Source organism: Trachurus japonicus, chromosome 12 (genome assembly GCF_045865225.1).
Source record: "Trachurus japonicus isolate A0001 chromosome 12, Traja_1.0".
NCBI lineage: Eukaryota > Metazoa > Chordata > Actinopteri > Carangiformes > Carangidae > Trachurus > Trachurus japonicus.
This window is the reverse complement of record NC_140918.1, coordinates 30,104,819-30,125,725: the sequence shown is the minus strand read 5'-3', so window position 1 is coordinate 30,125,725 and position 20,907 is coordinate 30,104,819. Positions and strand designations below refer to the sequence as shown.

Sequence of the window (20,907 nt, the reverse complement as noted above, 5' to 3'; positions counted from 1 at the left end):
GTATACTGACTTGAAACTGACCACAACATAACAATTCAGATAATGAAACTTAAAATAATTTGCTGTAAAGCAGTCTCTAAAGCCTGCCACACACATAAAGATAATCGGGCTGATTTTGCCCCGATTTTCCCCCTTCCGACCACGGACAGACACCGCCCGATTATCTTAAGGTCTTAAGATTATCTTATAAGATTCTCTTGTAGTGTGTGGTGTGTTAAGAGTCAAAATTCCCCCGACAATCGGCTCGGAAAACGTTGGGCGCCGATAATCGTAAGTATTAAACATGTTCAATATTTACGATTATCGGGGCCGACTTCGGTGGCCGTTTCAATCAAAAGTCATCTTGTGTGTGGAAAGCTGGTGTTGTGCGGAGAAGCGCCTGCACCGAGCTCTGCATGCTGCTCGCAGCAACAAGCCACTTCTCCACACAGCACCGGCAACCCCACAGAGAGCCACAGTGCAGCCCTGGCATTACATGAGGTTCACACAGACATTCACGCATACACAGGAGGTTTCCTGATAGCCGATAGCAAAGACGGTAGCGCTCGTAGCCGGCAACAGCCGGCAATACAGCAGCCATGTTTAAACGATCATGTGACCGCCGCTCACAGCCCGTCATGTGACAGCACGGCTCCCTATTGGACAGCCGCTTGACTGCTCGGTGTCCGGAGCCACAGACACACACCGATGGGATCGTTGTAAAGGCTGAAGTGTCCCGCTTTCATTAAAAAAGAAATTACGTCGCTCTCATTGTCCATTCCGGAAATAGACCCGAAAGAGTAGCTACAACGACACCCCTGGTATCGCTGCTGATGCCGGATTGTTTTCTGACCAGAGGTCGAAAAATCTTAATGTGTGTGGTGTGCTGTGTTTGGAATATCGCAGCACCCCACACACAATACGATCAAAACTGTTCAATCACAGATTTTGTATCTTTATGTGTGGGGTCTCTCACAGATAATAAATCGGTTGAGATTTATAAAATCTTTATGTGTGTGGCAGGCTTAAGAGACTGTTCCACAAAGTGTAAACATTTTGCATAATCATGGTTGTGTGTTTGTAAAAAGAAAAGAACATTCTGTGAATTATGAACAATTCAGGTTCATAATAACAAGATAAATTTCAGAAATTATAGCACCTGGCAAACTGCTTTCTTTGTGCAGTACTGGCAGTTACAGACAGTTGAGCAATTAATAAATCATAAATTCACAAACCCCTTGTAACCATCTTCTTGCAATCTGCTATATATTGTAATGTGGTCTATGAACATAAAAATCCAAAGAAAGGTATCACAAGCCCTGAAAAAATATCTAAAGTCCTGACCTAACCCCTGAGACAGTCAAAACATGTCAGCATGAAACATTCAAACAGTTGTATGTGTATGTTCAGAAACAGGACACAAATAACTCAGTGAGAATAACAAGGATTCAGACATTCAACCCTGTATGGGAGAGAGAAAGAGGGTGTGATTGAGAGGGAGAATTAAAGCAACAAAACAAGCTGGTGTCTTTATGTGTGTGTGTGATGGGATTGAATAATCACACCATTTTAAATGAAGTCCCACTGAAAATCCATGAGTCTTCTCAGCAGAGTGGATACATGCGGATTGAACGCTGTCAACTTCTTGCTTGTGGCTTTGCCAGTTTTTTTTGACAAGACTTTGCTCCGTGCAGCCTTGGTGCCTCGCTCAGGGTTTATACCAATGAATCGCCTGAAAAATAATAGTGAAAGTGTAAAAATCAAGTTGTGTAACTCACTTACATTAACAACAAAATAAAAAGCAGCATATGTTTAGTTCACAATAGCATGCCATTGAAAAGATAAGAAAGCCTAACCTTTGGATGAATTCAAGAGTGCATGACGCCTCTTCTTGGTATCGGAGATTGAAGATGTAGAAGGTGGAAAATAAGGCAGCAAGCCCTGTCAAGAAGGTGGGTTGGATTCCCTCACATATGACATGGCCCTCGAGGCTGACCATCCAGCGCTGAATACAGCTTCCTGCTGTTTCACCTGAAACTTGACGAAGAATTCTCCTGTTCAATTTTTTTTTTTTAACAGATTTTCAGTCCATGTTTGAAATGATTTGTGTTGAGTTGCAAAATAGAATTTCATGTGTAGTACTGGATGAAAAAAATCCTTTTACATTCTGTTCATAATTAATTAGTTACAGTTACTGCCTCTCATTTAAACTGCCCCTAATATCAATAGTAGCACAATCTTTATTGTTACAAAACAGTAATTGTGATATAAATGTGTGCATTTTGTCAAAAGGATAAGCTTTGTTTTTTATGGTCCTACAGTATACCCACGTTACAGTCAGAGGTGCTTTTGATAAAACAATAGGTATCTCCAATTGTGCTAATTATTCTAAACATGTCTCTAAATGCAACTTTTTTTTATTTTATTTTTTTAAGCAAATGTGAAAATGTATTGACTATTACTCCAACCAAGAGAAAGTGTAAAAAAAAAAAATGTAAACAATGCATTCATATAACAAAAGAAATCAGAGAATGTTGTTGCTTGCTTATTCAGTGATGTAAACATACCAAGCAGTATCAGTCGAGGAGTAGCAGGAATGGAGATTGTCCTCTCAATGTCAGCTGCAGTGGCAGATGCCTAGCACAAAGAAAGCAAAATACAAAGTTTACTCTTGATAAATTGTGACATGGCATACAGTATATAGTGTATTTTTTTAGTACTTTTTTTTGTGGCTTTTTTGCCTTTATTTGATAGCACACAGTAGAGATAGACAGGAAAGGGGGAGGCAGAGAGAAGGAGAATGACATGCAGGAAAAGGCCGCCCGACTCGGGACTCAAACCGGAACCGCCCGCGGTGAGGACTGCAGCCTCCACATGGGGCGGCCGCTCCACCCACTGTGCCACTCACCTCCCCACAATGTATTTTTTAATGGAAACCTACACTTGCAAGAAGAATTAGTCCTGAGATGTTCTCTGAGAAATGAGCCATCAGAAGCTGGGTGACAAAAAAGGACGGCTCGACATCTTCATCCAGACAGAGAATTTCCTTGACTCCTGCATTGGTGGGTTTAGTCTTGAAGAATTCCACAATGGTTCTACCACAGTCCTGCATGGCTAGCTCAAGTGTATGCAGCAGAGGGATATCAGTGAGAAGCTCAAAGTGAGAACTAAGCCCTTTCTGGGTGAGCAGGAATGGCCACTTGGATCTTATATCCTCAATGTTTGGTGCTGGTAGAGCATTTATGTGGCACCGCTGCAGATAGAAAGTTTTTTCCATTAGCTGCTTAACCTCTGCTCTCTCAGCCCCATTTATTCCACCCCGACTGTAAATTGCTTCCAGTTTTTGACGTTTGCTCTCCACTGTGTCTTCAGTCTCATCTGGTGGGAGGCTGGGCTGAAACCTGGAACAGCCATACATGTCTGTGGGTCCTCTCTTTTGTCCATGGCCAGATGAACGGTGTGGTCGAAAGCTGCTGGTGCGGTTCAGGTTTTCGATCCGATTTTTTACTTGAATTAGGAGTGATGTATATCCGCTATCCAGAAGTTGACCGTTGTCAAGTTGATCGGCAAAACTATTTGGGTATTGGAGAGCAAGGTTCCGGCAAACTGTGAGGCACTGTGAGCGTGTCGGGTTTGGCTCATGCTTCCTCATCTCATCCGCTAGCACTCTCACCATCTGTCGTCGTGCGGCAGGTGAAGGCCTCTTACCATCTGAGATGGCTGAACGAATCTCCACAGGCATGAGGTCCCATGGTACCTGAAAGGATTCTGGCCATGACTTATTTGTGTGGGAGGAGGGCTGGCTGTCTTCATTTCCACTAGATGCCAAGCAGGACAGCAAAGATGAGCTGGATGGACTGGAGAATGGTGTAGAGTTGCTGTTGTTTGCAGTGATGGAAGAGGGGAGGAACTGGAGGTCTAATGTAACTGTCTCTGTCTCTAAAACTGACAAAACAAATATGAGATATTAGGCCATAGATTTTAATGAATCAATGCATTAGTATATTATGTAGTGAAATACTGATATTGTGAACGTAAACAAACATACCCAGTTTGAATGCATCCAAAAGTTTACGCTGTTGAATGACAGGAAGTACGTCTTCAATGTCCTCCACCCTGATATATTTGAGGTCATCTTTGGACTCTACACCAGAGTTTATCAGCTTGCCAATCACAAGCTGTTGGACTGCTTCAGAGACGGTTGGCAATGCACTAGAGAGGGTCTCCTTCAGCTCCCCCTCCAAGGTTGTCTCCTCCATTGCTCTCTATGGAGAGGAAAGAATGGTGTGGAACAATTATTGGCATGTCACAGAAAATGTACTCTGGTAATGGGCAAGCCAGATTGTCCTGGTTAACACAACAGTAACATCCCTGAATTGGCGTGAAGCCATAAACCCCTAAATCATGGAGAAGCAGGGCCTCACATTTTTCAGTGATAAAATAGACCTCTGAATTATTGTGGATAAGAATCACAATGATCTTCCCAATCATAAGGCCCCTAGAACTCTCATCTATGATGACATGCATGTTTTTCTTGTATTTTGTTCCTTTCACAGTTGCCTCATGAGCAATCAAAGTATTTTCAGGGCCAAAATCATAGCTCGATACCAATTACCTGATGGCATCATTGTAGTCGTTTGGAAAAAATGCAGCTGCGTTTTCCACAACAACAGTTGGTGGGAAGAGATCTCCAGCCGTAAGATATGCCTGGAGGAGCTGATGCCTCTCAGCAAGAGTTGAGCACAAGTTTTTAAAATTGTGCAGTTTTCTCGCACATTGTTTAAAGTAAGTGTGTTTGTTCTCAAATCTCAATGTCCACAGACGAATAAGTGGTTCGAAGTGGATTATGAGCTCTGGATAGTGGCTGGCATAATGGTGCTTTGGGTTCCATGGTTTATCAGGAAATGCTTGTTTTCTGAAGTACAATATTGATCAATAAGAACTATGTATGCTATTTGGCCAGTTGAAATGGTTGGTGCACAAATAAGAGAAACTATTTCTCTTAATTGTAACTTTGAAAAGTCTTTTAGCACATCACAGCTCTGCAACTCAGCCAGTTCAAATTGAAGAGAAGGCATGGTGTCGTTTATTTCGACAGCAAAAGAGTTCGGGAATATGCAAATTTCTTTAACATGGACATGAAGCTCACAGAACCACACACTGAACTCCACCCTCAGCGTTTCCAGTGCGTCCTTGCACTTCTTGGTTGGGAACGGCACCGCTGGTTTCTCAGCTGAGAGGATGAAATCTGGTTTTTGCACTGTCCAACAAACAGCGCCAGTTTAACCTCAAATGCTTTGACGTGGGAGTACATTAATTTTCCCTTGCCTTGGAGCAGGAAAATTGAGGCCATTTAAAATTTCTGTCACATCTGTTAGAAAGGCGAGGTCCCATTTCCATTCTGTGTCGATCAGCTCTGAGACAGTTTTTTCTTTTGTCAGGAGGAATGCGTTGACACCAGTGGAGCCGTGAACTGGGTGTCAGTGCAAATCGCGCAAGATTTGCACTGACACAGGCAGAGCAGTCAACTGAGACACTGGGAGCTTCCACTACAAACAAGCTTAAAATATAGACTAATTTAATTTTTTTTCGGAACTATTTCTCATGTCGGGGCTTCAATACAAGAGGGACATTACAGACGAGCACTATGGAGGTATTTGGATGTTTTTTGGTGTGTCTTTTTGGATGAAGAAAATTGAACACCGTTTAAATTAAGTAAATCAAATTAAGGACCTTTGAAATAGTTCATATATTGTCTTTTATTATTATTTTCATTATTACATCAAAACTTGGAGCAGTAAAAACACACTTTTTGTGGCAACTTCTACTGCTTACTTGGTGATGCTGGGAGGAGAGGACCAGCTGGGTGTAGGATTAACATTTGCCCAATCAGAGACCCTCATGACTTTGATTGACAGGCGACAAGACCTGCACATAGCGAATGCGCAGTCTGATGGGTGGACCACTTCTCCACAACAGGAGTGGCTGACTCTATGATGGCCTGTTGGCGTGGCAGAACCACACTGTGCTTGTCATATAGTGCATCCATGTCCAGCTTCTTCCTTAGCTGCAGGGCCTCTACAGCTTCGCAGTGAATTGGCTCTTGAGCAGGGCCAAGCTGGCCACTTTTTTCTGGAAGTTGCTGTCACTGAAGTCGTATCGCTTCTCCAGGTAGTTGAGACACCAGATAGAAGTTGGACATATCCTCTTTGACCACTGCCGCCTGTATGTCTGAAAAATGTTGGAGGATAACATCCGTCTCCATCCCATAGAAACCATCCATCCGCCGTTGCTGAAGCTTTGTCTTCAAGCTGAACATCATCACATAAAGCTCACAGATGGTCCTGTCCTCTCTGTCCAGCAGCAGTAGCACAATGTCATGGAAAATCTTCAGCACGTTGCTGAGGAATGCCAGGTAAGCCTAAAAGCAGTAAGGACAGTCAATGCCACGCTATACTGATACTGTTTGCATTATCACCATGTTTCCACTATCCCTATGTTTTTGTAGGTACTTGATTTGTTTCAAACATAAAGTACAATAAAAAAGTTATACAATTAAAATTAAAAGCAATACAATTAATTACCTGCAGCTCTAGAGGTTTCCCCTTTCATCATCATCCTTGAAGAGCCGCCATAGTGACATTGGGCAGTTGTCCTCCCCCAAAGAGAGAATGTAGCTCTTGAGAGCCGCCCAGCTGTCATGGAGTCTCTTCACTGCGGGCCACAGGCTAAGCCATCTTGTCGGCACATGTCTCCGCACAGCCTGATATTCTTCTTCTACAAATGCAAACACTGATTTCAATTCGTCAGTGCGTTTTGCAGATGACTGGTGTCCGAAGATCTTATTCACCACACACTCAATGTCAATGTTCATTTTATCTTCAGCATATTTTGCACTGTTATGGACAATGTGGGCCACGCAGTTTGCCTTCAATATGTCTCTGTTGTCTGCCTTTCAGCTTCTGGAACACTAAGTTGTTTCTTCCATAGTTGACGGCTCAGGCCCTTTTCTTTCAGTTTGCTTGTAATCTGATAGTGGATTGCCGCAGATGATTCATCACTATCCTCGTAGAAGTCAAGGATCTTTGTTTGTAGAAGGGTATTACAATAATCTAAACAACAAGAGATAAAAGCATGCATCAGCACCTCCGTGCTGGCCGGGGAGAGAAACGGGTGGACTCTGTCTATGTTCTTAAGATGGTAAAAACCTATCTTAGTTACGTTTTTGATGTGTGGAATAAAACTGAGCTCAGAGTCAAAAATCACACCCAGAGTTTTTACAGATTGTGATGGTTTAAAACCCTGTAACTTTGGTAAAAGTTTCTCTCTCTGGCCTACAGGACCAATGACTAAAACCTCAGTTATTTCCTGGTTGAGCTGTAGGAAATTCGCTGCCATCCATGATTTAATATCTAAAATGCAGTTAAAAAGGGCATCAATTGGCCCTGTGTCATCAGGGGACATGGCGATGTACAGATGCGTATCATCAGCATAGCTATGGTAAGCTGATGCCGTGCCTCCTGATGACGTCCCCAAGGGGAAGCATGTACAGGTTAAAAAGAGTTGGACCTAAAATTGACCCTTGGGGAACCCCACACTTTATCTTATGGGTTCCTGAGGAACACATATCCATACTTACAAAGAAACTTCGATCGGTAAGTTAAGAGACGAATCAGTTGAGAACAGTACCAGAGAGGCCGACCAGGTTCCTCAGTCTATTTCTAAAAATTTTACTTAAAGGGACAACGAGGAGTTTTGGAAAAGCGAAGCGTTTTCACACTACATTTATGAGCCTCCGCGCGCACCGTAAAATTCTTTGACTGGCGCAAGACGGATTCATGTTTTCATTCATCAATAATTAAAGTCAGAGGTTCAAAGAGGTTCAGTTACCGTCGTAGTCCTGACCATAAACGGCGATTCAGCTGCGTTACGCCACAAAACCGAAAGTAAGGAAACGCTGGTCGGCTCAACCAGCATTTCCGCCACCACTAATAATAACAAAATAACGATAAAGACAGAACGATATATTTATCGAAAATGGGCCCATTAACAAGTGTGGGTAGCGGAGATTCATCCACATTAACGTGAGACTTTTTTATAACCGAATAGAAACTCCTCGTTGTCCCTTTAAAAATGGTAAGTTGGATACAGGTCAGTAGTTATTAAAAATATTGGGATCTAGATTGCTCTTCTTCAGAAGGGGCTTCACCACCACCGTTTTAGAAGAGGTGGGGAAGACGCCCGTCTGAAGAGAGCAATTCACCATATAGCTGTTCCTCAAAGAATCCACAGAGTGTTTAAAAAACGGTGTGGGAATTGGATCTAAAAGGCAGGTTGTGGGCTTTACTTTGGAGAAAACTCGACCAAGTGTCCTTGCGTCAAGCCATAAAATTGTCCACATATGGAATACTTTTTCCCAGGCAGTATCCCTTAAGCCAGCGGTCCCCAACCTTTTTATCTCCGCGGACCGGTCACCGGTGGAAAATTTTACCGCGGCCCGGCGGGGGGGGGGCGGCGGCGGCCGTTCTCTTCGGGGGGGGGGGTAGCGTACGTTCTCCTGTTTACATTACATGTAGGCCTACTGTATTAACAGGACTACACGTTCACATAGCCTAGTTTTCTCTTACGTTTACGTTCTTTGTTACAACTCACCATAATATAGTATCACAATAATAATGTCAGTCATCCGGGGGTGATGCTCCATCTGTCATCTCGGTTCCTGTCTCTACCTGTCTACTCTGTCATCTGGTTTTGCTGCTGAAGCTGCAAAAAACTCCGTTTCACAAACATAATATGTTTGTAATGGAAGCAGGTTTTCCGTGCTTTTGTGGCGATCTCAGGATATTCTGCTTGAATCCAGAACGCAGGGAGAGAAGTTTTCTGTGAAGTGATGAAGCGGCAGAGAGCCGGCCGGGTCCCGCACACACATTGTGGAGCTTGGAGCATGTGAATCACCTGTTGCAATGAACCCGTAATTTAAACAGGACTCGTGCTTTTTCTTTTAGAACAGCTTTCTTCTTGTTGGAAAGCGTCGGGTCTTCTGTCGTCTCATTATTGAGTTTTTCCCGGCCCGGCGACGTGTGTTTTTCACTCTTTTACGTTTGTGCCTGCCTGTCAATTGCCTGTCAATTGCGCAGCACTGGGAAGATGCACAAACGGAAGTGGCAACATTTTCAAAATAAAACGACCGGAAGTGTGAAATAGACGAAACAAACGATTTCATTTTTTTTTTTTCATTTTCATTTCATCTTTCTGCGGCCCGGTACCAAATGATCCACGGACCGGTACCGGTCCGCGGCCCGGTGGTTGGGGACCACTGCCTTAAGCCACAGGTGCAGCTGGTGAAGGCAACTGGTTGTGACGTCACCATAGCGCGGCGGGGGAAGCAGGCTAGTCCACCATGGACCTGAAGTCCTGCTTGAGGACCTCCGACTGTTGGTTTTTGATGTCATTGATGCCGGCCTCCAGGCGGAGTTCTCAACCTCCGTGACGCAGGCTTCAGGGCGGCAGAAGGTCCTTGGGCTTGGCTCCCTGGTGGTGCCAGCGGGACTCGGCGAGTGCTGGTGCCGGAGACCCAGTGGTGATGGAGCCGGTCCATGGCAGGGTGGTGTTGTCCGTGGTCGTCATGCTTCGGTCATGCTTTCAGGTGGGCAATGAGCTTGGACTGGGTCGTGGCGACGGTGGAGAAATCCATGAGGATTTTGTCCCTCTCCTTGAGGTCAGTCTTCAGGCCAGAGACGCTCTCCCTCAGTTTTGAGAGGGTGGGGAGACAGGACTCGCACACTGCCATCATACCTGCAGCCTGTGCTGGGGATCAGTCACCCCGGAACACAGTGCTACAACAGCAGTGAGGTGAGTAGGATTTCGGCCCTGGTGCCGAAATGTCCAGGGAGACCTTCCCCACTCCTGGGCAGACAGTCCACTTCACCCGTTGTTTGCAGATCCCACACAGTTAAAAGGTTTTTTAAAAATTGGCGCCTCGCTAATGCGGTTCGGCGTCACGACTTCTGTGTTCACTTCACTTCTCCGGTGTAATATGAGTCAACCGCAAGCCCGATGACTAAAAGCTTTAGTCCATATTTTAAAACGTGTACACAATAAAAGCTGGGAGCAAGTGATTTATCATATAAAAATGAGAAAATGGGTTAAAACTAATGTTTTAAGGTGTCTTAAAGCCCCAGTATATAGGAATTACCCCCATCTAGCGGTGCGGTTGCATATCGGAACGTATTCTTGATGTTGCGTTCACGTGAAATCGGGCAGACCTCAGACAGACAACAGACGTCATGGTCATGGTGATGTCGTATTGTTTACCTGACCCACGTTTTACCGTCTTTCTCTCGTTGAGTAAAATGACATCTGGTTGGTTTGCCGACGGCGTCATTCAGGTGTCTGACTGCACCTGAATGCAACATCAGTGTCTCCGTCCTTCCTCACACTACACAGTGGTGACAGTTTTAACAGGCGCTACCTGGAAAACTTTCTCCCCGAGCCGACAGCTCCGGTGAGTTTCTGTGGTCACCTACAGTCACGCTGGCACTGAACGAAAAAAATGGCGATGCAACATGGCGGCCGCGGTTCGGTGCACCCCCCCTTGTATATTTGTAACAACTTGTAACAACTCATTCTAAGGTACAAGAAAGCGGTAACACTTTATTTTAAGGGGTCCTTGTTCCTGTGTATCTACCTAGTTAATTACAGTGTAATTACCTATGTAATCGTATGTAATAACATGTACTTACATTGTAAATACATAGTGTATTTTGGTGTACTTACAGGTCCTTGTTACACTTGTAATAAGAAATGCCAAAGTGGCCTCTCTCTTTGCACAAGCATTTCTTATTAAAAGTGTAACAAGGACCTGTAAGTACACCAAAGTACACTATGTATTTACAATTTAAGTACATGTTATTACATACGGTTACATAGGTAATTACACTGTAATTAATTAGGTAGATACACAGGAACAAGGACCCCTTAAAATAAAGTGTTACCAAGAAAGCTTTCATTTGTATGCGGGTGTGATTCGACTTCAGTGAAATACGTATGAAAGCAATACTTGAATTTTGCTAATAAAAAGCCAAATAAGTTACATACTGGGGCTTTAAGACTACCTACTGCCTTACATGTACTCCACACACACTACAAGAAAAAGGTTTAACTTTTGTATGGACTTCATGTGCCTCAATGTGATATATCCTTTCCCACAAATAGCATAACTAAATGGTTTCTTCCTGTGTGTGGAGTCTCAAGTGCTTATTTAAACACGCTCGATGTGAAAAACGTTTCCTACAGGTAGCACAGTCAAATGGTTTCTCTCCTGTATGGATCCTCATGTGGTCTTTAAGACTCCCTCTTCGACTGAATTGTTTACCACAGGTAGCACAGGCAAATGGTTTCTCTCCTGTATGGATCCTCATGTGGTTTTTGAGATAACTTCTTTGACCAAATTGTTTACCACAGGTAGCACAGTCAAATGGTTTCTCTCCTGTATGGATCCTTGTGTGTTCTTTAAGATGACCTCTTCGACTAAATTGTTTACCACAGGTAGCACAGTCAAATGGTTTCTCTCCTGTATGGATCCTCATGTGTTTCTTCAAAGCTGAGGTTTTGCTAAATGTTTTCCCACACTCTGAGCAGCGGTGAGACTTTTTACAATGAGACTTCTTACCAGTGTTACATTCTTCATCACTTACATGAGCAACTCCACTGTTCAAACCGGACTCAGGTGCTCTGGTTTCTCTCCAGTAATCATCACTGTCTTCAGTCTCAGAGATCGACTCTGAGACCTCATCATCTGTATCTGGTTGAAGATCTTCATGTTGATCTGATTTCCTGGCTGGTTCAGATCCTCCACAGTCGTCTCCATCGGCCTCTATCTGTTCAGCTGAGCTGCTGGATGGAGGCTCTGCCTCAGTTTGTCTTTGATGAAGTTGTAGGGACTGAGGTTTCTCCTCCTCATCTTCACTCTTTACATGAACAGAAGTGAGGGGGAACTCTGGAGTGGTCAATAGTTCCTCTTTTTCTTCTTTAACATGTAGACTCTCTGGGTTCTCCTGATCCAGATTAGAGGTCAACTCAGGAGGATCCTCTGCTTCAATCTTCAACAGGTGCTGATCACCTGCAGAAACAATGAAACACATCATGAACAATAGTGTCTTCAAACTGTCACTCATAACTGCTGTCTCTATGAACCCCAGTGACCGTCTCAGTGGACGCTAGTCTGAGATCAAGGAATTTTGCTCCTGCTATGAGCCTCTGATTGGTCAGGAGTCTCGGAGCTACTTTTACTTTGGATTTGAGTGGATGGCGGCGCAGACGCATGCAGCGGCTTTGCTTTCCCCGTGGTGGTTTGTGTTTGTCTTCTCTTCTGTGTCTTTTGTGACAGCGAACACTTTGACTTGTTGCTTGTGTGTCTTAATTTTTATTTTTTTTAATCTTCACTGATGTTTTAAACCACATGGAGGTTTGCAATTTGAATATTGTTTATATGAATGACAATAAAAAAATTAATCAACGTAACATCTGTTAACCCCCCACCAGGAGGAGGTACCTCATGGACAGATTAATCACTCCTGTGCAGATGTTTGTATAAAACAGGCTATAGGCCAAGGGTGCCCAAATTCTTCTCAGTGAAGGGCCAAAAATAATTCGGGGTGGAGGGTCACGGGCTGAAACTAAATACAGGGATGCGGGTCAGGACCAAAAAAGAGAGGAATTGTCTGGCGGGGGGGGGGGGGGTGTCACCATTAACAAATAATTACATTACAATATCACGGAAAAGTCAATTTCCAGTAGTTCCAGTTGCTTTAAAAAAAAAAATCCTTTGCAATAATTCAATTTTGGAGATACTGATTTTTAGGTCTTCACTGAATAGTTAGTCATAATTATTACTATTAAAATAAACAGAATAAATAAAGACATGGGATGTTTCATTCAGTGTGTAATGGACATATAGGCCTATATAATGTGTTAGTTTCACTTTAATTGAACACATTCTACATCGCGGAGGTGACTTTTTTTTTTTTTTTTTAGAAACTTTATTAAGTCAGCATGGTGCAATACAGGCGACGTCTTTCCACTTAGGGCTTCCTGCACCTCTGAAACGGGGCAGAGCTCCGTGGGAGACACCTGCCTGACACAGCAACGTAGGGAACCGTGCAAGTCTGCGGCGCACAGCTCCACATGCACGGGGGGAAAAAACGGCGTCGCCGTCGCACCGACTGCACGCGGCTACGCGCCGCTTTAACGAGCGCGCACGTCGCGCGTCTACATCGGAGGTCGACTGTTATCAGTATAATCAGAGACAACCATGAATGAGTTCGCCTCAGTTTCACGTGATTGTCACTGTCAGCCTGTTAGAAAAACATTTTACTGACCCCAGCTGAGACGCTGAGACCCCCCCCCCCCCCCTCAAAACAAAAACTCTTCGGATCTGAACGATTCACACAAGTCACCTAATTGGTCATGAAAAAAGCGAGTTTCGCTTTTCTGCGCGCTGTTTGCATCCCTGTAAATATTAAAATTAAATATGATTGAATATAATTGTGCAAAATAAACACTCATACAAAGTAATTTTTAAATAACACTATTAATTTAAGTCAATTTACAAGTGTGTGCCCCTAAATTTCATGCTTGCTCTCCTGAAATTTTAAGTTCGGTGCCATTGTGCTCATAGTGAAAAATAATAGTCTGGAGCCCTGCTGTTAAAACAAAGCATCTGTGCCGTCCCCAGAAAAGAAGTAGCCTGTGAATTTGTTGCCGTTGCTAATGCCCAGTCCCCCTGCTCCTCTCACCCACACGTAGCACCATGTGCTGGGCTGCAAGGCCAGCCAGCCTCCCCTCCAGAGCCCGCCGGAACTCTGGAGAAAGTTCGGCACGGTACCAATGGCGGCAAGGGTAACGTTACCGGCAATGATGACGATGGGGGCAACAGCCCCGTCGCCGTTGCTGCTACCGTTGCCGCCACCTCTCTGTGCTAAATCTCTTTGGAGCTCGTAGCTCTGGGCTGGACACAGAAGAAGAGACAGGAAGTAAACACACAAGTTATTTTGACTATGAACACTCCCAGCACGTTAATAACAACACTGGTGACAGACTCCACCTAGTGGTCAAAGTTATACATGCAACATACATCACGGTGGGAAAATTATAGAAATTTAAAAAATGTATAATTCGAGCGTGGGCAGCAGGCCAAAAATAATCGGCTCGTGGGCCCAAAATTGGGCAGCCCTGCTGTTTCAACAGTCTAAACATCAGGGGGGGGGGGCGGGGTGCAAAGTCCATAGATGGAAACACACACGATTCGAATTTCTTTTAATGCGCATTTCCCAGTAATTCGAATCACTTTGGATGGAAACATGGCTAGTGACAGCATTAGGTAGCTAGGTAGCCTGTGAATGTACGATAAGAAATGACTAGCCAGTATTTCTTGAGTCTGCCAAATAATAACATGGGGACCAGATCTTCCCGTCTGACCGGGATTGTCAAGTTAACGCTAAGGTTGTTCGGTATACCGGTACAAATTTGGTACCGGGTACTGAGGCATTTAAAATGGTACTATACTGCATTTGGATGGGACCGGTACTTGCAGCACCGCCGGCAGCGCCCGCAACAGCGCAACAACGCCACGTTGTCACTACAGCTGAGAGGACGTGGAGCAAGCCGGAGCTTGGGGGCAATTAACGCTGATGCACCACTGTGTAAACAGTGTTTTAAAACATGGATGGCTAAGGGCGGAAACACCTCCAACTTAGCCAAACACCTAAAGGACAAGCACCCAGACCTGCACACTGAGTTCAGGGAATGACAGGTAATCAGGTAATCATGAAAAAAGTCACATTCAGTGCTAAAAGCAAGCCTTCTCTCTTAACAAAAGTAGCTCTGGAAGAAAGAAATAGAGCTGGTTTATTATATTATGTTTTCACAGTGATTTTTAACGTTTTTGCCATACATGTAGACATGCTGATTTACAATAAATCTGAAGTGATCCCTTAATTTTTTTTCCAGAGCTGTAAAATTCATGCATGATCTAATGAAAATATTTATTTAAAATAAAATATTTTATTAAAAAAATTTTTAGGTTATGTATCTCAACGTAATTAAGGCCTCAGCTTGACAAATGACAAATGTACCACCTTAATTTTATTTTTCACTGCAGAGGTCTGGTGCTTCTGGCCCGGATAGAGTGATCTCACCCAGTGCCGCCCCCCCACTCAGAGGGAACCTATTCTTCAGGCTGTTTTTGAGCAGGATACAAAATATGCAAAAGACTCAAAAGATGCTAAAAGGCTGAACAGAGCAGTTGCCGAATACATCTGCATGGACCAAGTGCCATACAGCAGTACATTATTCAGCAGCTGGACAAACAATATGACCTCCCCTCAAGGAATTTCTTCATGTACAACGAAATTCCAAAAATATATGAAGAGACAAGGTCAATAATTAGTGCACAGCTGGCAGACAAACCATTCTTCTCCTGCTCTACAGACATCTGGACAAGCAAAGCTGCGAGTTCCTACATGGCTGCAACTCTGCAGTTCATTACACCATCCTGGGAAATGCAGTCCTGGTGCATAGGATGCTCTGCTTTGCAGTCTGAGCACACAGCAGACACTCTGAAAGAGGTCCTGGAAGATGTACTCCTGACTCCTGGGGCCTTGATATGGCAAAAATGTCTGGAATCACAACAGACAATGCAACCAACAACTGCAAGGCATTTTCCAACCATCTCTCGATTCCCTGTTTTGGCCACAATTCGCATTTTGCAGTCAAAAAGGCCATAGAAATTGATCGCGTGGCGAGCTGTCTGTCCCCACTACGTAAGACAGTGTCAGGCTTCTCAAAATCTCATAAAATGTCAAGGCAGCTGAAGGAAAAACAAAAATCTTTAAAGCTACCACAAGTGGAGAGAAAGAAATGACTCTCTCATCAGTCCTGCCACTCCTGTGGAAAATTAAAGCCTGTCTGACAGATGAGGAAGGTGACAGTCCACTGGCACTGGAAATGGAGAAATGTAGAGAAGACTTTGAAAAGAGATATGATGATTGAGCACAATATTTAAGATGGCACTGAACATCTGCACCTACAGATTTAAAAGCACATTTGTTACAATGGAAGAAGTTAAAGAGGAACTGCTCCTAAAAGCTCACACAGTTCTGCTTCCAGAGCAGAGAACAGAGCAACAAGAGGACTATACTGGATTTCATACCTAATAGTCTGGAACAAGGTCCGGACTTAATTTTTTTATATAGTCCAGTAAAGTTCGCTTTCACACTGCTGTTATGCCAGCGGACCAAAGGATCTACCTACATCATGACGTCATTGTCAGTCAGTGGGGATGAGCGTGTGTCTGACGTTAGCGTACGAAGTGCTCTGAAAAAAATAAAATTAAAATATGTGTGAAAAAAAAAGTGTTGGAAAGCGCGCTGTGGTTTGTAATCGCTAGGGGTGTCACGATTTCGTCGAATTACGTCATGGTCTCGAGCATCGAAGTCAAAGAGGGGATCAATGCAACCCCCCCCCAAAGCTACAACTGCCCCTGTTGTCCCCATTGCACACCAAGTGTCTTTTCAGTCACTTGTCCGAGTTCTCCTTTACTTTTTCTTTCAAGACAACACTCATTCTCTCTCTCTCTCTTTTTTTTTTTAATTTACCACCGGTGTCCTGCTGATGTGCATGTCTGCAGCAACCCAAACAAACGCACGTGTTGACTGGCTCTATTCTAGCCACACATGAAACCTATCGACCACGTCTCATATTTTTATCGAGGAAAAGTTATTTCACAATTTATACCGTTTTATCACCCAGCCCTGGGTGGGCTATTGTCCCCCTCCTACCTGGGAAACAGGAGGGAGACACAGCTCTAACTACACAACTCCACAAGCACTGAGAGTCGCATGTCGCAGTGATGTTATAAGATTTAAAAAAAAAAACCTGCAAATAATAAGCCGACCAAAAGGTGCAACTTGCCACTTTATGGGTTCACCCACATTACCAACAACTTATGCCACAGAACGCATCCTTTGCACCTGCTACGACCTGGTCAAAATGTGTGGCTCCCAAGAGAGAAGAAAGAAGGGACTGTCATACAACATGCAACAACACCCAGGTCATACATAATACACACTGATGATGGACAGCTTAGAAGAAATCGCACATGCGCACAATACAACACCCTCAATCCCAACAGCCACCACCTGATACACTTAACAAAAACACAGAGCCAGACAACACTGACGCGCTCACTCCTGTCATCAGAGACACAATCAGACACACAACTACCGATAGCACTAACACACCATATGTCACTCTCTCAGGCAGAGTGTCACGCCCTCCAATACGCCTGGAGTTGTAAGTGACTGTGTGAAAGGAAAAGAGAAAAAAAAGTGTTTTATAAACGTTCATACTGTGTTCAGATTTGAAAATGGCGGAGAATACTGTAAGAGTCAGTACCATTTAAAAGAGTTAAAGAGATGAGAGTTCTTACTTAAAGGGGGAGGTGTTCTGTAAGGGATCTAGCTACGCTTGGTTGAGGTTGCACCCGGACCTGTTTATGTGATGCACACTTAAGTTAAGAAGTAAACACAAGTTGGATGTACTCTGCTCTCCGTCTCGTCATTGTTATCGCCCGACATAAGACATAACACAACACTTTCTTCATTGCCTAAACCTAACCAATGGCACAATTGCACTTCTCACTCAAACTCAAAATGTAAACCTGGAATATAAATAAATTTTAAAAAAATTATCGGAATGTGAAACCAGCGAGAATCGAACTCGAGTCTGTCGCACCGCAGGTAGAAAACGCAAACTGCTATGCCAAGGCGTTACTAACAAATTGGCAGACTCAAGAAATACTGGCTAGTCATTTCTTATCGTACATTCACAGGCCACCTAATGCTGTCACTAGCCATGTTTCCATCCAAAGTGATTCGAATTACTGGGAAATGCACATTAAAAGAAATTCGAATCGTGTGTGTTTCCATCTATGGACTTTGCACCCCGCCCCCCCCCCCCTGATGTTTAGACTGTTGAAACAGCAGGGCTGCCCAATTTTGGGCCCACGAGCCGATTATTTTTGGCCTGCTGCCCACGCTCGAATTATACATTTTTTAAATGTAACAGTACATGTAAACATGTAAAGGGAGGATGCGCTCGCTTGTTAGTTAGGCAGGTTCATGAAGCCCTAACCTCTCGTTCGCCCCCTGGTGGTTGGCTGATTATTGGTTGAGAAAATTGATTTTATATGCAGCACAGCCCGTTTTTTAATATGTTAATAATCGTGACGATCATCTTAATTTAATCGTGGCAGCCAAAATCGTGATCGTGATTAAAATTCGATTAATTGTGCAGCCCTATAACAACGGCATCTTAAGTTTGTAGGCCTACATATTTCACTTTACTTGCAGTACTGTTGTAAGATGATGTTTCACGGCCAAATCAAACAACCATTCGGAGGAGAGCTCATCTAGCCAATCAGGGGCGAAAAGGGCAGGACCTTCCCCTACCATCCTGGGGGAAAAAATATCGCACGCCGGGTACACACCGGTATTTATTTAAACAGAGCCCCCCCCCCCCCCCCCCCCCCAAGACAAAACGGCTGGGGGAAACACTGATAGGCTATAGCCTAGGTATGTCTGCACACTTTCACTTTTGAACCAATTTTCACCGGTCTTTTAAACGTCTTTTCAACCAAAAATGCTTGCTGGGTACAAACCACAACTTTGAGGTCCATTTTAAAAGTGAATCACCAACCGGTTTTGTTTCGGACCCGAGGCTGCAGGAGAACATCCAGCAGGTTCCTCTGCCGCTCGATCTCCTGTCTGAAGCCCGAAGCCTCCGCCTCGTAGCCGGCTACGACTCTGTCCACGGCCGCTAAGATTTCCTGGGAGGCGGCGGTGAGTCTCTCGGTAACGAATCCTCTCAGAAACTCCACCTCAGACATTTTACTCAAATTCTTTGTTGTTCCTGGAGGAGACTGAGACCCGAACCGTTTCCTGCTGCTGGACTCTCTTCCCGTTTGGGCACGTCACGTGCACAGATCCACCAGTCGGCAACCGAGAGAGCGCCCAGCCCACAAACGTCACTTCCGGTAAAAGATGGGGCTGGGATACATCCATGGGGGGAATGGCCGGGGGGCGCAACAACCGAGTTTTTTTGTTTTTTGTTTTAATATAGCGCTTTGTCAGCAGATAAGTGAATCAAACCAAAGCCCTTCTAGGCAATATTAGAACATCTCTGATCAAACTAAAACAAGACAGCGGACAAGCGATAGACAAGGGTTTAATGCACAGACTGTAAAAACATTTTTTTATGTTTAATGTTTAAAGGTGTACAGAAAAGAAAATTGAATTTGAGCCCACTCTGGGTCATAAAATTAGTGTAATAACTCATCTATCAGACGATGTAGGCCAAACTTTGTGCAAAATTCTATTTTTGAGTAAATCCGTGATGAAAGTGTGTATGTAGTTTTTTTTTTCCGTATTGGATAATGCAGGCGCACGGATTATACGTCAGCCTGTACACGATTCACTAGCCACTGATATTGGATCCGTAATCCGTCATTCAAACGTCTGAGACACGCACACACACACGGAGCTCGGTCTCGCCCCAAACTTTGAATATCCCGCCCGCTCGATAACGACCAATCAAATTCATTTTCCTTACTCGGGTAAACTCGTGTTGCAGCTCGTGACAACTCGGCGCGACAAACGGGACAAACGGCCATTTCTGTACACCTTTAATGCCTCGCTTTCCCGTGGGCTGGGAGACTTTTTTTTTTAAGCAAACTTTATTGAAAAGTCAGACGGCGGTGAGACTCTCAGTAACGAATCCTCTCAGAAACTCGACCTCAGACATTTTACTCAAACTCTTTGTTGTTCCTGGGAGGTGAGCCGAACCGTGCATAGACCATAGGTCTCTTTTTTTTTTTTTTGACAAGTCAAGAAATAGGCCTACATGTAGTAAAAAAAATAGGCTACAAAACAAAGAACCATACAATGCCAGGGGGGTCAAATAGTATACAAAGCTATTAATTCAATAAAATATTATATAAAATGCATAACTCAGTGGTTTTAATAAGTATTGTTTGAGTTCCTTCTCAAAAATTAAAAATAATGGATTGTGATTAGCGAATTTGGATTTGTGTATGTGGTATTTTGCAAGTAGAACAAGCAGGTCGATGATGGAGCCACCGGTCGACAACAAAGGGAATGCCCCATAGACTGTAAGAGGAATGCCCACAAAACGTCACTTCCAGTAAGAGCTGGAACCCAAATAATAGCCTACGTTTACAAAGAGAGAAACCAGATAAAATATTCTGGAAAATGAATCTACAGACATCTTGCCAGAAAACATATGAAAAAGGACAGGACCAGAAGAAATGACAAAGGACCTCCCCAGATTATGTGCAGAATGAGCAGTCCACATCCTTTTTGTAAGCAATGTAGAATGTAGAAATAACTTGCAGGGATAAAACCTATGAATCATTTTAAAAGACACGTCTTTAATATTCTTTAATCTTCTTTAAATTATTTATAATCAGACATTTCGAGGTAAGGCACCAGATTTTTTCCAGTTCAAGTCTGGAGTGAAGGCCAGTCTGGAAAAACGTGAGCTCCGCCCAGTGAGACATTTCCATAACAGCAACACACAACCTGTAGTGAAAACCACACCCTCTCTCCCCATGACGGGTGTGGAGTGGACGTGGTTTACACATTTGCATTTCAAGGTGCAGACACAGAAATGGCTCGTTCTCAGGAGAGCTCTAGAGAGCCACTTTTAGATTGCTGAGATCTAGAGCTGCGGATTTGGGGATAATAGCCTACACTAGGAATATGGTTGGACAACTTAGACCCATGGTTGAAAAACAGCATAATATGGGACCTTTAAACGATGACGTTATGTACACAAACATTTTTATCATGT

The 20,907-nt window shown here is 43.8% G+C and overlaps 1 protein-coding gene across 2 annotated transcripts; it reads right to left on the bottom strand.

The window, feature by feature from the left end:
* Positions 1 to 1,090: 1,090 nt before the first annotated feature.
* On the bottom strand, positions 1,091 to 11,986 carry LOC146977778 (uncharacterized). 2 transcript variants are annotated; one of them, XM_085794212.1, is made up of 7 exons: positions 11,676 to 11,986; positions 4,028 to 4,244; positions 2,921 to 3,924; positions 2,547 to 2,616; positions 1,836 to 2,016; positions 1,545 to 1,711; positions 1,091 to 1,441 (listed from the first exon to the last, which is right to left on the bottom strand). In XM_085794212.1, exons 2-6 carry the CDS (start codon positions 4,236 to 4,238, stop codon positions 1,549 to 1,551), a joined length of 1,629 nt encoding a protein of 542 aa, XP_085650338.1. In that variant the 5' UTR covers positions 4,239 to 4,244; positions 11,676 to 11,986; the 3' UTR covers positions 1,091 to 1,441; positions 1,545 to 1,548. The 2 variants fall into 2 exon arrangements, with proteins under 2 accessions (XP_085650338.1, XP_085650337.1); XM_085794211.1 differs by having other exon boundaries at positions 1,836 to 2,010; positions 11,676 to 11,804.
* Positions 11,987 to 20,907: the final 8,921 nt, after the last annotated feature.